Source organism: Eptesicus fuscus, chromosome 2 (genome assembly GCF_027574615.1).
Source record: "Eptesicus fuscus isolate TK198812 chromosome 2, DD_ASM_mEF_20220401, whole genome shotgun sequence".
Lineage (NCBI taxonomy): Eukaryota > Metazoa > Chordata > Mammalia > Chiroptera > Vespertilionidae > Eptesicus > Eptesicus fuscus.
The window spans coordinates 91055225-91071674 of NC_072474.1; the positions used below are offsets into that span (position 1 = coordinate 91055225).

General features: G+C 41.8%; 1 protein-coding gene across 6 annotated transcripts in view; it reads left to right on the plus strand.

Annotated features, from left to right (window-relative positions):
• ATP8A1 (ATPase phospholipid transporting 8A1) overlaps positions 1-16450 on the plus strand; it is a 218408-nt gene that overhangs the window by 37052 nt on the left and 164906 nt on the right. For 4 of the 6 annotated variants that reach the window (XM_054729349.1, XM_054729332.1, XM_054729336.1 and 1 more), the window contains exon 5: positions 269-314. In XM_054729349.1, the coding sequence (XP_054585324.1) occupies positions 269-314 (46 nt within the window). Of the gene's footprint in view, positions 1-266; positions 315-2071; positions 2132-16450 lie in introns of those variants that run through there. The other 2 variants (XM_054729342.1, XM_054729347.1) reach the window with 2 other exon arrangements.

Here is a 16450-nt window from a genome sequence, read left to right on the forward strand (position 1 = left end):
TGCATTTAAATTTGAATCTTACCTGCATGCTGATGTCAGACCTTCCGAGGACCCATACACCTGTACTCCTGGAAAAGGACTGTGGATTGCTTTCAGTTTTAAAATCCCTGATTACCCTCTGATTCTCCCATCATCACACCCGCAGCATATTTATGACATTGATATGGGTATGAAAATAAGTTAAAGAAATCTCTTGTTGTAGGTGCTATTTTGTTTTGTTTATCTTGCTCACTTTTTCACAGTTTTTATTTTTGCTTTTAAACTTTAGAAACGACATAAAGCTGATAATGCTGTGAACAAGAAACAGACACAAGGTAGGAATTTTACAATTTATTTCTTATATCTGTCAAATACACTCATACTAATATAAATAATCACTTCAGTTAAATGTAACTCAATTGAAAACACTGTATATCTCTTACGTTTTTGTTCCAGGGTAGATTCTTGCTGTGTAACATTTATTAGCATGACATTTAAATTTGCAATAGATGACTTACAGTGGTAATACTTTTGAAAGGTAACATCTTTAATATATTTAATTACCTCATAGCAATGTGCTCGTAAGTACTGTCCATAAAATCTGCAGTGGTTTTGACAGTATTAAATGCTGCAAAATGTCTTTATTTTGTTTGTGACTTATAGATATTATTCTAGCAAAGATACTATTATAGAAAATAATTATTCTATAATTATTTAGAAACTAGAGGCCTGATGCACGAAATTTGTGCAAGGGTCTCAGTCCCCGCTGCGACTTCATCCAGAAGGTCATTCAGAAGGACGTCCGGTCTAATTAATGTATTATGCTTTTATTATTATAGAAGATAATAAGATTTTATATTGCTTGGGCAAAACGCATATTGGGAGCACTTTGATTATACTATACATGGAAACAATATATGCTCCATAAATAAATGAAATGATTAAATCCAGGCCAGCTACTTGGAAGTGCATGACATTTTGGCATGGCTCCTTTGTTGTATGGGTCTCATTTTGATGCAGCCCAAAGCAAAAGGACCTTCAACATAAGCAAATAGACTATTGTCAGATTTTTAAGAAATACTCAGGAACATGCAAAACAGACATAGAGTTCCATCCAGGGGCTTGTCCCATCTAAGAGTCTCATCTCTCTCTGAAGTCCCCTGATGTGTTGAAGATCAGACATATCTTCCAAAATTAGCTGATAATTAAAAACAGTATTTTTATATTGCTGTGATTTTCATGGGACCCCATCAAAATGCCCTGCTTCTCTTCTGACCACCTTCTACCAAAGGGATTATCTGCTGGCTTTTTATACATTTGACGAAGTCACATTTATTTGTCACCTAACAAGTTAACAAAATATTTATGTTCTATTATGGACTTGGATGGATTACATGATCTCAATGTCTCTCTAAATTTTCATGGCAAATAATGGTTTATATGTCAAATGCTATATAATTAAAGGAGAGAAAATTATGGGGTAACTTGAGCTGCATTTTAAATTTTAGGGAAACTTTGGATAAGCAGAGGCACATGGGGAAAACATTATGAGTGGGTTGAGTGAAAAAAATAGGAGGAGAGGTTATCCCGAACAGAGATGACGGAGGCTGTTGGATTGCTTTGTTGAACCGTCATTACAGCATCGGATGAAGAAGGAGAGGCATCTCAAAGGGAAGCTAACAAGATGAAAATGTGGGCCAGGGTCAATTTTTATAGGGCCTTGAATGCCAAGCCAGGGGATTCCCAATGTCATTATGCATACTGACTAGCTGTTGAAGGTTTACAGACAAAAAATAGACAGGATGAACATGCACATGAAAGATGGGGAGCAGAACACATTGGAGTAGGAGGCTTTTAGAAGTCTGGGAATAAAGTTACTCCATGAAGGTTGGGAGAGTAAAAGGCACAGGAGTTGAAAGGGAAAAACTAACTGTTTGAGGTACTGGTATTTTTGGCAACATGCAGTTTTTGCATTTGTTGCCATGTTGCTCAGAATGTTCAGTAAAAGATTTTGAACTAATAATATGTAATTATTTTTTCAATATACACTGGATCTTGCAGCAGAGAGTTCCGATCATTGAGGATGGGCAGTTATTTCTTTCCAAGCATTGGCCCAAGAGGTCATTGTACAGTCAAAGAGTAGCTGTCACAGGTATGGTTATTTTAGGCACCACTCCTTGAACGGAAATGATCTATGATTTCCTAGGTACTTACATACTGCCCAAAATACTCCCTTTTTTCTCTTCTTCAGAGAAAATATTTTTTCTTATTTATCATTCTTGGTTTAACAGATCACCCTGGATTAACACAATCAGCTTCTGTAGCTAAAAATGAAGAATAAGCACATGAGCCCTGGCCAGGTGGCTCAGTCTGTTGGAGGGCCTTCCTGTACCCCAAAAGGGCATTTACGGGAGGCAACTGATCAATGTTTCTCTCTCTCTCTCCCTCTCTTTCTCCCTCCCTCCCTTGCTCTCTCTCTCTCTCTCTCTCTCTCTCTCTCTCTCTCTCTCTCTCTTCATCTCTCTAAAATAAAAAAAAAAAAATCCTTGGGTGTAGATTTAGAAAAAAAAGGAATAGGTAAGTGGGAGGGAAGGCTTCTAACATAAGTGTATATAAAACTCATGTCAAGAATAAAATATTTGGGCTTAACAGCTATAAACACCATTTTAGCAGAATACTTGGTAATCCCATACATAAGACACTATGGGATACTTGATACTTGAAATTGTTTTCTAAGAGATCTTTCCTTTTTTTCTCCCTGCTTTGTCTAATTTAAGTACTACGTAGTTATCTTTTATATTTTGAAGTTGATAGGAGTTAAGAGAAATGCTTGTAGAGGATACTGTTTGCTGTCACATAACTCAGATTGCTTAATACGAAAGCCATCTGTTGTCATTAGACCAGAATGAAATTGATTTGCTTTGCCGAATTGAGGCAGTAGTGGGTGTAGGAGTGGGAAGGGAGTATTTTTGACAGATAATTAATTTTTGACAAATATTTGAAGTATTGAGCTTAAAATTCCAATTTCTAAATGTTTACCAAGACCGTATAATGTGTAAGAAGATACCTTTCCTTCAGATTCCAATAGTAATCCTTCTCTGTTCTTGGAGAAATGAGTATTTTCTCTCCTTATTTTGCATTGAGGCACTAGAGTGACTTTTTTCTGTCCTTCCCTAACAACTTCAGAAATATAAACTCATAATTTGATTTCCAACATTTCTAATCATTTAACTCTGTAGCCTAGTACATGTCTGATGCCTCATTTTCACCAGTCAGTGCACTCAATCAGGGAGCATATTTTGTACTCAACTCAGGACTTCATAAACTTGACGTTTTAGCCTATTATCAACGCTTTTGAAAAGAAGCCATTTCTTCTCCTGGAGTTGGTTAGGTACATGGTTCACTGAGCTAGCAAATTCAAAATTTTATGTTGTTCTCTGAGGACATAGCTGTTGAGGGAGGGCAGAGAACATGGATGCGCAGCAGTCTGGGGAATATGAGTGCGTCTTGCGTTGTGTGGTCCACTCCTCCTAATGACTTGTGACCACCTTTCTTTGCGCCTGTCCTTTGGTTGTGTGCTGCTGTAACTGTACCGAGTGGCAGCACTGCAAAAGGCAAGTCTACCTTCCTACTGGTCTTCGTGTTTGCCACGAAGGGGCATGTCCTGAGCAGGTGGTGTATGTGTTTGCATAGCAGATGAACCGGTGAACGAACCATTCTCCCTACAGATGCTTGAGAGGGAAGAAACTAGGCATGAAAGGAGCCTTCTTGAAAATTCATTATCTGAGGTGTGAGCACGATGTATTTCCATAACACCGTTTCTCAGGCACTGATAAAATACTAACGTGGCAGAAGTTCTAGTCACCTCCTCACCCTCTCTGTCGAAGTCATTACATCATCATTTTACCCTGCTTCGCCTCCTGTGAACACCTTACTGTGTCCACTCATCAGTTCTGTTATCCAGAGACCAGAGCACTGCCATATTCAGAATACCCCAGGTCTCCTTGCATCTAAACCTACCTTCATTTTCTCTGACTTCTTCCCTTGATATTTGAACTCACAGTATTTGACATACCCTCTTCTGTGAGTCTGGCACACACTGGAGGCAGTCTCTCATGGTTTTCCCTAAACTGGGTTGTTCTGCCAAATTTTGCTCTGCAGGAATTTGTAAATAATAAATTCCTAATGATTAATGTGACATGTAAATTGAAGCCAATCCCCATATGAATTTTTGTGGTTGAGCTCGTTCTCTTTTTAAATTGTAAAAATGTGCTTCTGTTTTTTATGAAATGCTGCTCTGGCTAGTATTTCAGGTGGAATGACAGTTTCACATGCAGTGACAATAAGGAAGCCTGGGAAAGGATGAGGTTCAGGTACAGGAGAAGAAAGATATTTGGGAGAATTAAAAATGCCTCCTGATGAATTTTTGGAGAGTTTGTCTGTGAAATATGCCGTTGGTATTTTAATGGAAAGTGCATTGAATCTATAGATTGCTTTGGGTAGTATGGACATTTTCATGATGTTGATTCTCCCAATCCATGAACACGGTATGTTCTTCCATCTGTTTATGTCTTCCTCTATCTCTTTTTTTCAGTGTCCTGTAGTTTTCCGAGTACAGGTCTTTTACCTCCTTAGTTAAGTTTATTCCTAGGTATCTTACTTTTTTTGGTGCAATGGTAAATGGGATTGTTTTTTTAATCTCTCTTTCTGTAAGTTCACTATTGGTGTATAAAAATGCCATAGATTTCTTGGCATTAATTTTGTATCCTGCTACATTTCTGAATTCATTTATTAAATCTAATAATTTTTTGATGGAGTCTTTAGGGTTTTCTGTGTACAGTATCATGTCATCTGCAAATAATGACAATTTTACATCTTCTTTTCCAATTTGGATGCCTTTTATTTCTTCTTGTCTAATTGCTATGGCTAGCATTTCCAGTACTAAGTCAAACAGGAGTGGTGAAAGTGGGCATCCCTGTCTCATTCCTGTTCTTAGGGGAAATGGTTTTAGTTTTTGCCCATTGAGTATGATGTTGGCTGTGGGTTTGTCATATATGGCTTTTATTATGTTGAGGTATGATCCCTCTGTTCCCATTTTGCTGAGGGTTTTTATCAAGAAAGGGTGTTGGATTTTGTCAAATGCAGACCCTGAATAGCTGAAGCAATCCTGAGGAAGAAGCACAATGTAGGAGGGATCTCAATACCAGATATCAAGCTGTATTACAAAGTCACTGTTCTCAAAACTGCCTGGTACTGGCACAGGAACAGACATATAGACCAATGGAACAGAACAGAGACCCCGGAAATCGACCCAAACCACTGTGCTCAATTAATATTTGACAAAGGAGGCAAGAACATTCAATGGAGTCAAGACAGCCTCTTCAATAAATGGTGTTGGGAAAATTGGACAGATCCATGCAAAAAAGTGAAACTAGACTACCAACTTACACCATACACAAATTAAACTCAAAATGGATAAAGGACTTAAACATAAGATAGGAAACCATACTAGTAAAAATATTAGAGGAATTCACAGGCAGCAAAATCTCAGACATATGCCGAAGCAATTTCTTCACCGATACCGCTCCTAAGGCAATGGAAACTAAAGAGAAAATAAACAAATGGGACTACATCAAAATAAAAAGCTTCTGTACAGCAAAAGAAACGATCCACAAAACAACAAGAAAGCCTACTGCATGGGAGAACATATTTGTCAATGTTATATCCGATAAGGGTTTAATCCCCACCATTTACAGGGAACTCATACAACTTAGCAAAAAGAAGATAAACAACCCAATCAAAAAATGGGCAACAGACCTAAATAGATACTTTTCAAAGGAGGACATACGAACGCCAAGAGACATGTGAAAACCTGCTCAAAGTCACTAATCATCCGAGAGATGCAAATCAAAACGACAATGCAGTACCATCTCACACCTGTCAGAATGGCTGTCATCAACAAATCAACAAATGACAAATGCTGGCAAGGATGCGACAAAAAATGAAACCTCATGCACTGCTGTTGGGAATGCAGACTGGTGCAGCCACTGTGGAGAACAGTATGGAGTTTCCTCAAAAAACTAAAAATGAAACTCCCATTTGACCCAGTGATCCCACTTCTCGGAATATATCCCAAGAAACTAGAAATACCTATCAGAAAGGATATATGCACCCCTATGTTCATAGCAGCACAATTTACCATAGCTAAGATTTGGAAACAGCCTAAGTGCCCATCAGAAGATGAGTGGATTAAAAAACTGGTACATCTACACAATGGAATATTATGCTGTGGTAAAAAAAAGAAGGAATTCTTACCATTTGCAACAGCATGGATGGAACTGGAGAACATTATGCTAAGCGAAATAAGCCAGTCAGAGAAACATAAATATCACATGATCTCACTCATTTGTGGAATATAATGAACAACATAAACTGATGAACAAAATCAGATCCAGAGAAGCATCAATCAGATCGTCAAACCTTAGAGGGAAGGTAGGGGAGGGTGGGGTAAGGGGGAGAGATCAACCAAAGGACTTGTATGCATGCATATAAGCCTAACCAATGGACACAAACACCAGGGGGGTGAGGGCATGAGTGGGGAGGGGGGGGGGCAATCGGGGGATAAGGACACATATGTAATACCTTAATCAATAAAGAGAGAGAAAAAATGCCTCCTAATGGAATAGATTTGCTTCTATAAAATGCCAGGTTTAGGTATACTCCCTGAATGATAGTGTGCATGCATTGTACAGTGTGCATGCCATCTACAGGTGAGAATGCGTGAGAGCCACGGCTGTGACAACTGACAGCACATGGACCACCTGCTCAGATGCTGTGGTTATATGAGGGCCATCCTTCCTACAATTAGATTAACACCTTGTTATAGCTTGACATTAGGCATTAGAATAGAGTAAGTATTTAATAAAGCAACTTTTCTCTGTTTCATTTTAATTGGGGAAAAGACAACATGAAATTCTTTTCAGCTAGGCACATAGCAAAAAATAATGGGTCTCATTTCCACCTCTTTTCAGCCTCTTCACAAGCGGAATTAAGTTGGTGGTGGCTGATGGCCACTAATAAGGCTACTTCCCCGCAGGGCACATGGTTCTTATCTCCCACTGGAAACCAATTCACCTCTAATGTCCTTAGTGAGAAAGGTGCTGGGTTGGTGTGGGTTGAAGATGTTTTAGGTTGTAAGCCTGAAATGACCTACTACAGGGCTGAATCTGTCTGGTTCCTGTTCAGTCCAGTGTTGTACAAAGGAGCCAGGGTATGAGTCGAAGGGCCTTAAAATAGCAGCACTTTCCCGGCTTCTGGAAAAAGCAAGTACCCTGCCTTTTTGGCTCCCTGGAGGTATCTCCACATCTGTTTATAAACAAACACTCTGCCATATGTACATCAACTTAACTGTGATAGTTCTTTAAAAGCATTTGTTTCCATGGTGTTAAAAATTGGGCTTATCAACTGAGCACATATACGGCCTAAATAATTTCAGACACCTATAAGATTAATATTTTCAAATTATTACAGAGATCTTAGGATTATTTCAGTTGAAGTGGTTAGATATTTTCCACAATAGCTATGGATAGAGAGGAGGTATTTACTTATGGGAAAATATAACTCCAGATTGTTTTTCATTTGTCCTATAAATAAAAGTTGCACACAAGAGGAGCAAAACCCATTGAGGAAATTTAAAGACATAGTTGCTAGTAAAGTGAGAGAAGAAAAACATGTGTGATTCAAAGTTAGGACATTTCGTTATTTCACGTCATCAAGTCTTTACTGAACAACTACCTTGTGTAAGACCCAGTGCAGAAAATGCAGACAGAAACCAGTCTTGTTTTTTGCCCTATGGGATATTGTAATCTGGTAGGGAAGACAAGATGCTCACTCATATTGTATGCAAGATAGGGAAACGAATAAGGGCCGGATGAGAGAAGTGGGGATTCAGAAAAATCATTTGCGAGGTTCTTGAAGGACAAGTGGAATTTCAGTAAGCAAAGCTATCAGGGTGGTAGCAGTGGGTGATCCAGAAGTACGTGGGAAGGCGTGAGCAATATTCGGGGAAGAGCAAATACTCGGTTTTGGCCAGAGCTTCGGATATATGTCAAGGAGTCATGGGCAGGGGTGGGAAGGCTTTTGAAAACCAGGTAGAGAATTTGGAGAGAACTACTGAAGGTATGGCTAGGTTCCCACTTGTACTTTTGAAAGAAGAATGTGAAAGCCATGTAATTAAGGAGGGGGGACTAGGACAGTGATGACGAGAAGCCAAAGGAAATACACAGTGGTGGGTAGATCCAGTTGGATGTGGCCAAACGCTGCTGAATTGAAAGAGGACCAGGACCACAACTCTCAGTAAATTCAGCATTTCAGAACTGACATTTCATTGCTAGAGTTCCAGTTCTTAACTGGACAGCAACGTGCTGCTATGAAAACTGAAGCCCGATGCGAGGAATGGGGGAATGGAAGACTGGGGAGGCCGAGGAAGGAGATTTTTCTTTCAAGAAATTTCTCAGTGAAATAAAGGAAAGGATGAGTGATTGATGATGCTGTGAGTAGGAATGAGAGAGAACATCTTAAGAAAAGGGGATTGCTCACCCTTGTGCTCTGATCACATCAGCTCACCGCTTCTCAATCAACTTGCTGGGACTCACACCTAGAGTTTGTGTAGGCCTCGCATGGTGAGGACCACTGTTAAAAGGTTTATAAGTGAATCGGTAGAAGTAGTGTCAACTAACTGCATACCTATAATATGTAGAATGTGGACGGGAAGGGAATTTGGAACGTTCCCTTTGTCCTTGGTCTCTGTCGACTCCAAGCAGGTCCATGTTCACTTTGACCTTTACAGGCAAGTTTATGCAGGAGACTTGAGTGCAATGTCACTTGTGCCTCACTGAGGTGTTTGCCTTAAAATGGTCCTTGGAAGTAAGGTTCTACGTGGTGAATGAACCGATGCTTTAATACAGACATGCTGGTTTTCCTTCTTTTCCCAGAACTGTAGTTTCAGCTGCACTCTTCTTGATGCACTCAAGTTCCCTTCAGGACTTACTCCCAGATAGGACTCAACCACACTACCTTTCCTGTGTTTTCTCTGTCCTCTGTGACACTGGTAGTGCCATTGTCCTTTAAGATAGCTTGCCTCTTATAACCCACTCCAAGAAGTGGCTTGATTGGCCTGGAGCGGCATCCTAGTGACCTTCAGTTATGGCCCTGGTGGTAGACGGTTTCGATTGCCCCAAGGCCGGTGTTAGACTCTAAGTGAGCACCTCTACTTCCGCCTGTTTGACTGAGTCCTGAGAAACAGCCAGTTTCTGCAGAGCCTTTGATTGGGGAATTCCCAACCAACTCCTACAGAATGTTTTCATTTCAAAAGAAACCCATGATGACAAAGCTGTTAAGTAGTATCCTGCTAAAGTAAAAACAGGTTATATTTGAGGTATTTGTTTAGAGTCTGAGTTCTCCTTTGCATACTGCCAGACTAATTAGATGTGTGGAAACTATAGCAGGTGCATTTGGCTGGGGCTGCGGGAAGATGGGGGAGGTTTGCATTTAAAATAATGTGCTGTTAAAATACCATAAGACAGGCCATTCTGATAGTTCTTGCACAGCTTGCTCTTACTCTCTTCACCAGGTATCACTAATCATCTCCTCCAGGGCTCACCTTCTTGTACTCTTACACTCTGGAGGCATAGTCAGTATACTTTTGGCCCTAGAAAGCTAAAAGCTCAGCAAGGGACCCAGCTTGCACCATTACTTGCTTCTGTTGCAGGCACCTCTCACAGACACCAGAGAGGTGTTACTGGACAGCCCCCTGAGTCAGAGGGAGAGGGCTGTCCCCACTTCAATTCTTGTCATGCTTGTATGAATGAATTCAAATGAATGACTCCAGATGATCATGTTGTGGAAATGAAACCAGGCAGTGAATGGGTTGGGCTCCTGTCACTACTTGAGCAATTAAGCAGAGACAGGGTTGAATTGTATATGAGCATTTTGTTTTCCAATATTGTTGGCAACATGGGAGAGCCGCAGGTCATCCACAAAAATCTGCTCCACCACCACCACCACCCCTCCCCCGCTTAAGCCATCTGCTTATATTGGGTAGAAGGACAAAGATTACAGGCAGTTTGGGCTGGGGCTTGCAAAGAGTGGGCTCTCTGGGTGGTTACATATCCCAAGCAACAAGGATGTTAACCTTTCCACGATGATAGGCAGTTCTCGGATAAGGAGAATGGACCACATTTCGAGGGTAACTCCCAAGTCTCAGAGGATACAGTTCCCAGCCTGGCCAGATGTGCCTTCTTTAATCAGAACAAAACAATCTCAGTTAACAGAGCATGATTAATATTTCTTATAACTAATAGCTAGTCCCCACTATTCTATTTCTCCCTCCCACCCCAAACAATAAAGCCAATTAAGAAAGTTATTTATTAAGAAAGTAAAACATGCAAATTTATCAAAGAAGCAAGGCAAGCAAATCTATCATCTGGCATAATGCGCTGATGGGCTCTCTTGGCAAATCCAAAGAGCGAGTGGGGTGGGGGGTTTCTCTGCCTTATATACGTTTCTGTCTATTATTTTAAAACTAGCGTTCCCGTTGCAGGAAAAATCCTGCAATAGGATTTCCTGCTGCACTCTACCCCGCCTCCCCTCCGCCCTTGTCGCCCGCCCTGCCTTCTCCTCCAGCCCGCCTGCTTTTCCGTTCGCCCCCGGCCCCACCTCCGCTCCGCCTGCTTTCCCCTGTGGGATGAGATAAGACTGCACCCGCCCCGCCTTCTCCACCAGCCCGCCTGCTTTCCCCTTCGCCCCGGCCCTGACTTCGCTCCTCCCTTCTCCTCCCCCCCCCTCCTGGCTTGCTTGCTTCTTCGAAGCTTTACTCCCTTCTGCAGCTCTTGGCTTCTTTCGAGGCTGTCTTGATATGCAAATTAGCCGCCATCTTTGTTGGGGTAATTTGCATACTTGTCCTGATTGGCTGGTGGGCGTGGCTTAGGTGTAGCGAAGGTGTGGTCAATTTGCATATTTGTCTATTATTAGATTAGATTCCTCTGCCAGATGTCTTGGTACAGATTAATTTTCAAGCCCCCTCCCTTTAACTCTGCTGTGGCATCCCCAGAATTGTGAGAAGCACCAGCCAAGCCCCGAGACTGCTGGCTTTTCTGTGGGATGAGATAAGACTGCACTCTTCCTTCCCCTTCCTCCCTCCTCTCCGCTGCCTTTGGGGAGACATCAACCATGTGGTCTCATGTGTCCTTGGTTGGGGAAGATAATGGCTTGTTATTTACAAGCCAGCTGCCAACTATCCAAACCACTTGGCCTTGTTTAATTTTCTTGTCTCAGTTTCCCTATTTCTCCTGCCCTGAAATGTTCCTACCTTCTCGCTGTCCTGTAACACTTCCTCTTCACCAGGTTGAGCTGGGCCAGAGGAGGTCAGTGATTAAAAATAACCAGGCTGCTGTTTCCGTTCACCAGCATAATACACGGGACACTGTTTGTTTTCATTGTTCTACAGCTGGAGGTTTAGGCACCGGTTCCGAAGTAAATACAGCCCTGAATTGTGTGATTGACTTTTGTCTTTGGCCAGTACTCAAGCCTGGATTTGTACAGAAAGCTGTTATGTGTTGTGAGCTGGTTTTTAACTTCACCAGATCTGCATGATTCTCTACATCCTACGATGGCATTAGCCTCAAGTTTGAACAAGCTATGCACTTCTCTCTTTATTTCTGTGTTCGGGGGTTTGTATTTCAAGAACAAGAGAAATGGATAGTGGGATGGGAAGAAATATGCCCTCAGGTCTAGGAAGCCTCCAGGGGATACGGATGCCGCAGGTCCCTGCACCAGATGTTGAGTAGCAAGTGTCTGCCGTGCATTCACAGCAGTGGTACTCTGCTTAGGTAGAAGTCTAACTCAGTGTTGGCGGCGGTGAGAATGGCACCAGGTGTTAGACTGGCGGAGACAGACAGGACCCGGGTTCAGCAACTTCAGTTGAGTTCTGGCTAAGAAAGAAGTCAGAGCCAAGACTCAAACTATAAGAGAACATTTATTTAGAAAATCACAGAGGTGGGAGAGATGAGTGGGAGAAGAAATGGCTCAGGAAACAAGTTACAGAGGCAAAAGAAGGACCCTTGGACTTTGGAAGTGAGGAAAGTACAGGTGACACACCTGGGGGGAAGAGAGGGAGAGAGGGAAGGGAAAGGCCAGTGCGCAAGATGGGTCCTCCTTCCTTGGGGTTCTAAGCGGGGAGATTTCAGGGGAGGTCCCAGGGATGATCTCAACTGAGTATTCAGCAGCTTTCCAGGTGTGCCCTTTCAGGGTCGGGGTCCCCACTGATTGATTCATGGGTGCCAGGGCAGGGGTCATTATTCAGTGCAGCTGGTCCTGAGGTCAGCCAAGACATCACTTGTCTGGTTTTGTTACCTTTCTGGGCCTGGAGCTGAAATACAACTGATTGCCTCGTTGTTATCTCTAAGAGAAAGGTCAGGGGATCTAAACCAAATGACCAGAGATATGCTAGGGGAGGGAAAGGTCACCCTGGGTGTGAGGTCCCACCCTATAGTTGGCGGTTGCTAAGCATCCAGGGCTTTCTGCCCTGGTGACCTTCTTTTGTACCGGGCCCATTGACATTGCTCTACTCATGTCTGTCTAACTGCCTACCACAGAGCCAGCAATGTTTAAGGATCCTCTCCCAGAGAATAGAGTCATGTCAATATGTTTCAGTGTTGTTTGAGGTGGTAAAACAACAACAACAACAACAACAATAGAAGTTGGAATTTCTGTCCAGAGGTGGATAGTTGAACACATGATACAGCTGCGTGGACTGGAACAGCTCTGTGCTTATCTCGGGACACCTGGAAGCGTGATGCTGAACGTTGGCCAAGATAAGGACAAGATGGACTAGGCTAGGTGGTGATTTATAATGTGCTCTATAGGGTTTGAAACTCCCCCTGGAGGTACCCCTAGACCAACTTCTGTACTTAATTTAAGGATGTATCTAGATTGCTGGCTTCCCCAGTTTAACATACTACAAAGTCTAGCTTGGCTAATTGACTAAGGGTTATGAACTACCCCAGGGAAACTTCTTCCCAGGCTTCCCCAAATTAAAATTTATTGGACATGTAGAGGAGGTTCAAAATCCATGTGGTGGCTTAATGAGAAGGGACCCCAGGGAACTGTGCCTCGGAATTTCTCAGGCCCCTGATGCTTGCTTGCCTGGGCTTTCCTTTTCCTGCTGTACCTTATCCTCTACTTTGATGAAAGCTTTGTGTGAATTCATTCTGGAGTGCATTCCAGTGACTCCATTCAGCTATTTGACCCATTGGAATGGGTGCACCGTGCAATCATTATCTTTCAAAAATTAGTTAAGCCTCTCTGCTTTGTCCTGAAAGCATATATGAAAAGTGGAAAACCAAGTTGCAGAGAAATAAATTTTTCAAAGGGAAGGAAGAAAAAGTGCATACATGTTTGTCTAGAGCAGTGGTGGGCAAACTGCGGCTCGCGAGCCACATGCGGCTCTTTGGCCCCTTGAGTGTGGCTCTTCCACAAAATACCACGTGCGGGCATGCACGCACAGTGCGATTGAAATTTCGTGGCCCATGCGCAGAAGTCGGTTTTCAGCTCTCGAAAGAAATTTCAATTGTTGTACTGTTTATATTTGGCCCTGTTAACTAATGAGTTTATCAACTACTGGTCTAGAGCAAGCATGTCAAACTCCAGGGCTAACACGGGCCAAATAAGGCATGCGGCCCATGGGCCACGAGTTTGACATGCTTGGTCTAGAGTTAGGTGGGTGAGGATGCATCCGTTTGTCTTCATTACCTTGAGAAAGTGGCATGAGATGAGGAGAATGTCTTCTTCTTTACATACCTCCATTCAGCTTGTTACAAACATAACACTGATTTTTGTAGTTTGGGTAGAAAATGTTGCTGACTGAATATGTATTTCAAGTTTTTTAGACGTAAAGTTTTGCAGTAAGCTGTACCTTCCAGTGAACTCTTTGGGGATGAGTTGACAGGGAACGTTTGGGTGGAGAGTGGTGAAGAGGCGAGTGGGAGAATGTACTGTTGGGCTGGAGGCAGAGAGCGCCTAGGAGATAGTCTTAGGACAAGTTAATAGAGAGGGAACTCCAGGAATGTAGTTAGGGGAAGGAGGTAGAGGCTCAAATGTGCAGAAAGAAATGATGGAAGATTGAGGGAAGATGGGGAAGCGAAGCAGGTTTAGAGGATTGTTTTCCGTGGTTCCATGAAAGTGCCACTGGTTTCCCCCCTTCTTAGTGGAGCGTGGTCTGCTGCATTGGGAAAGCCTGTTGTGACACTCCTCTCCTGTTAATGGGACCCAGTAGAGTGGTGCGGGGATATTTTGGGATGTGACCTGCAAACTGGCAGTATTTCAGGGAGGGCCAGTTTAGATTACAGAACTGGAAGGGGTGGCCCTGAGCTGACATCAGAGGACACTCATGTTAGTGCATCTGATGGTTACGTAACCATTTCCAAATGTTCACACTGGAATTATTTCAGTAACTTACAAAACCGACAAGTCTATTTTTAAGCAAATGTTTAAATAGTTCATCGACATCATTTTATGTAGCTGCTTTTTATTGTAATCACCTATCATAAGATTTATTATTTTCAAGTACACTGTTGTTTTTAGTGTACTCACAAGCTTATGCACCCATTACCACTATCTAATCCCAGAATATTTTCATCAACAACAAAAAGAAACCCTATACATGTAGGCAGTCAATCCCCATTCCCCTTCCACGAGTCCCTGACACCCACTAATGTACATCCTGTCTCTATGGATTTGTCCCTTCTGGACATTTTCTGTAAATGGAATCCTACAAGGTGTGTCCTTTCTGTGTCTGGCTTCTTTCACTTAGTATAACTTTAAAATTCATTCATGCTGTGTGTGTCAGCACTTTATCCCTTTTTATGGCTGAATAATATTCCCTTAAATAGATATACCGCATTTTGTTTATTCATTCATTAGTTGGGTTGTTTCCACCTTTTGGTTTATAAGTAACATTACCGTAAACATTGCCGTACAAGTTTTTGTGCAAACATATGTTTTCAATTCTCTTGCGTAAATATTTAGGAATTGAATTTCTGGAGTATATGTTAACCCCATGCTTAACTTTCTGAGGGCCTGCCAAAGTATTTTCCTATTTAGCTGGGTTTTTTAAAACATCCTGTAAGTGTTGTTTTTAATCTTAGATTTGACAGGGAGCAGGGTTGTGTCTTTAGTAAATCCATGTGACTGTTATGATGGCTTCACATGTCCTGAACACATAAGAACATCAGTGGATCCGGCTTGTCATCCAGCAAGTATTTACTGAGCACCTTGGTAACAACACTGGGGATACCGCAGTGAGCAGAATAGAGAAGGTTCCCGTTGTCACAGACCTTACAGTCTGAGGGTGGAGAGAGTCCTTATATTAATCCTCTCTCAGCTAAATGTGTAGTGAAACTGGTAAGTGCTCTGAAGGAAAAGTGCAGGGAGTTCATTTATACTTGGGGGTAATGGCTAAGAAGTGGGTGTCCAAAAGTTTTCCCCTGATAAAGTGATGTTAAAGCCGAAATCTGGGAAATACGTAGACATTACCTAGGTGAGGATGAAAAGAAAGAGTGCTCCAGTCATTGAAACATGTGCAAAGGATTTTAAGCAGGAAAGAGCGTGAGTTTGGGAGAGGGCAGAGGGAGTGGTAGCAGGTGGTGATGGAGAGTAGGCAGGACCTGCTTCATCTAAGGCAGGGGTCCTCAAACTTTCTAAACAGGGTGCCAGTTCACTGTCCCTCAGATGGTTGGAGGGCCGGACTATAGTTTAAAAAAAAAAAAACTATGAACAAATTCCTATGCACACTGCACATCTCTTATTTTGAAGTAAAAAAACAAAAAGGCAAAAACACCCGCATGTGGCCGGCGGGCCGTAGTTTGAGGACGCCTGACCTAAGGCCTTGTCGATGTTTGAACTTATTGTATGAGCCAACAGGAGCCAGTTGAAGAGAGTTCTGAGTAAGAGGTGAATAATCTTTTGTATGTATGTTTGTGTGAAAGAATATATGGATACACATACATGGATACATATGGATACATCATAATACATAATTATTATTTATATGTAAAATCATTATATATAGTCATTATAAGAGAAACTAAGTTGGAAAGAGATCAAGAATAAATGCAGGAAACAAGTGGTGTGGCTAATGCATACCTCCAGTTGGGAGATGATGGTTGCTTAAAATAGGGGTGCTGGTATTGGTGATAGTGGAGATCAAAAAAATTTTGGCAGAATTTGAAATGCTAAGGTCATGAAACCAACAGGACATTTTTAGTACTAAAAATTATTCTCAATTTTCAAAGTTTTTTTTTTCCACCATAGTAGCAAAAAAAGTTTAAAAATAAAGACGAACAGTGAACAGGCATTAAGAGCATAATAAAACTGTCAAAAATCATAATACAGCATTGTTAACAAACAGAAATTA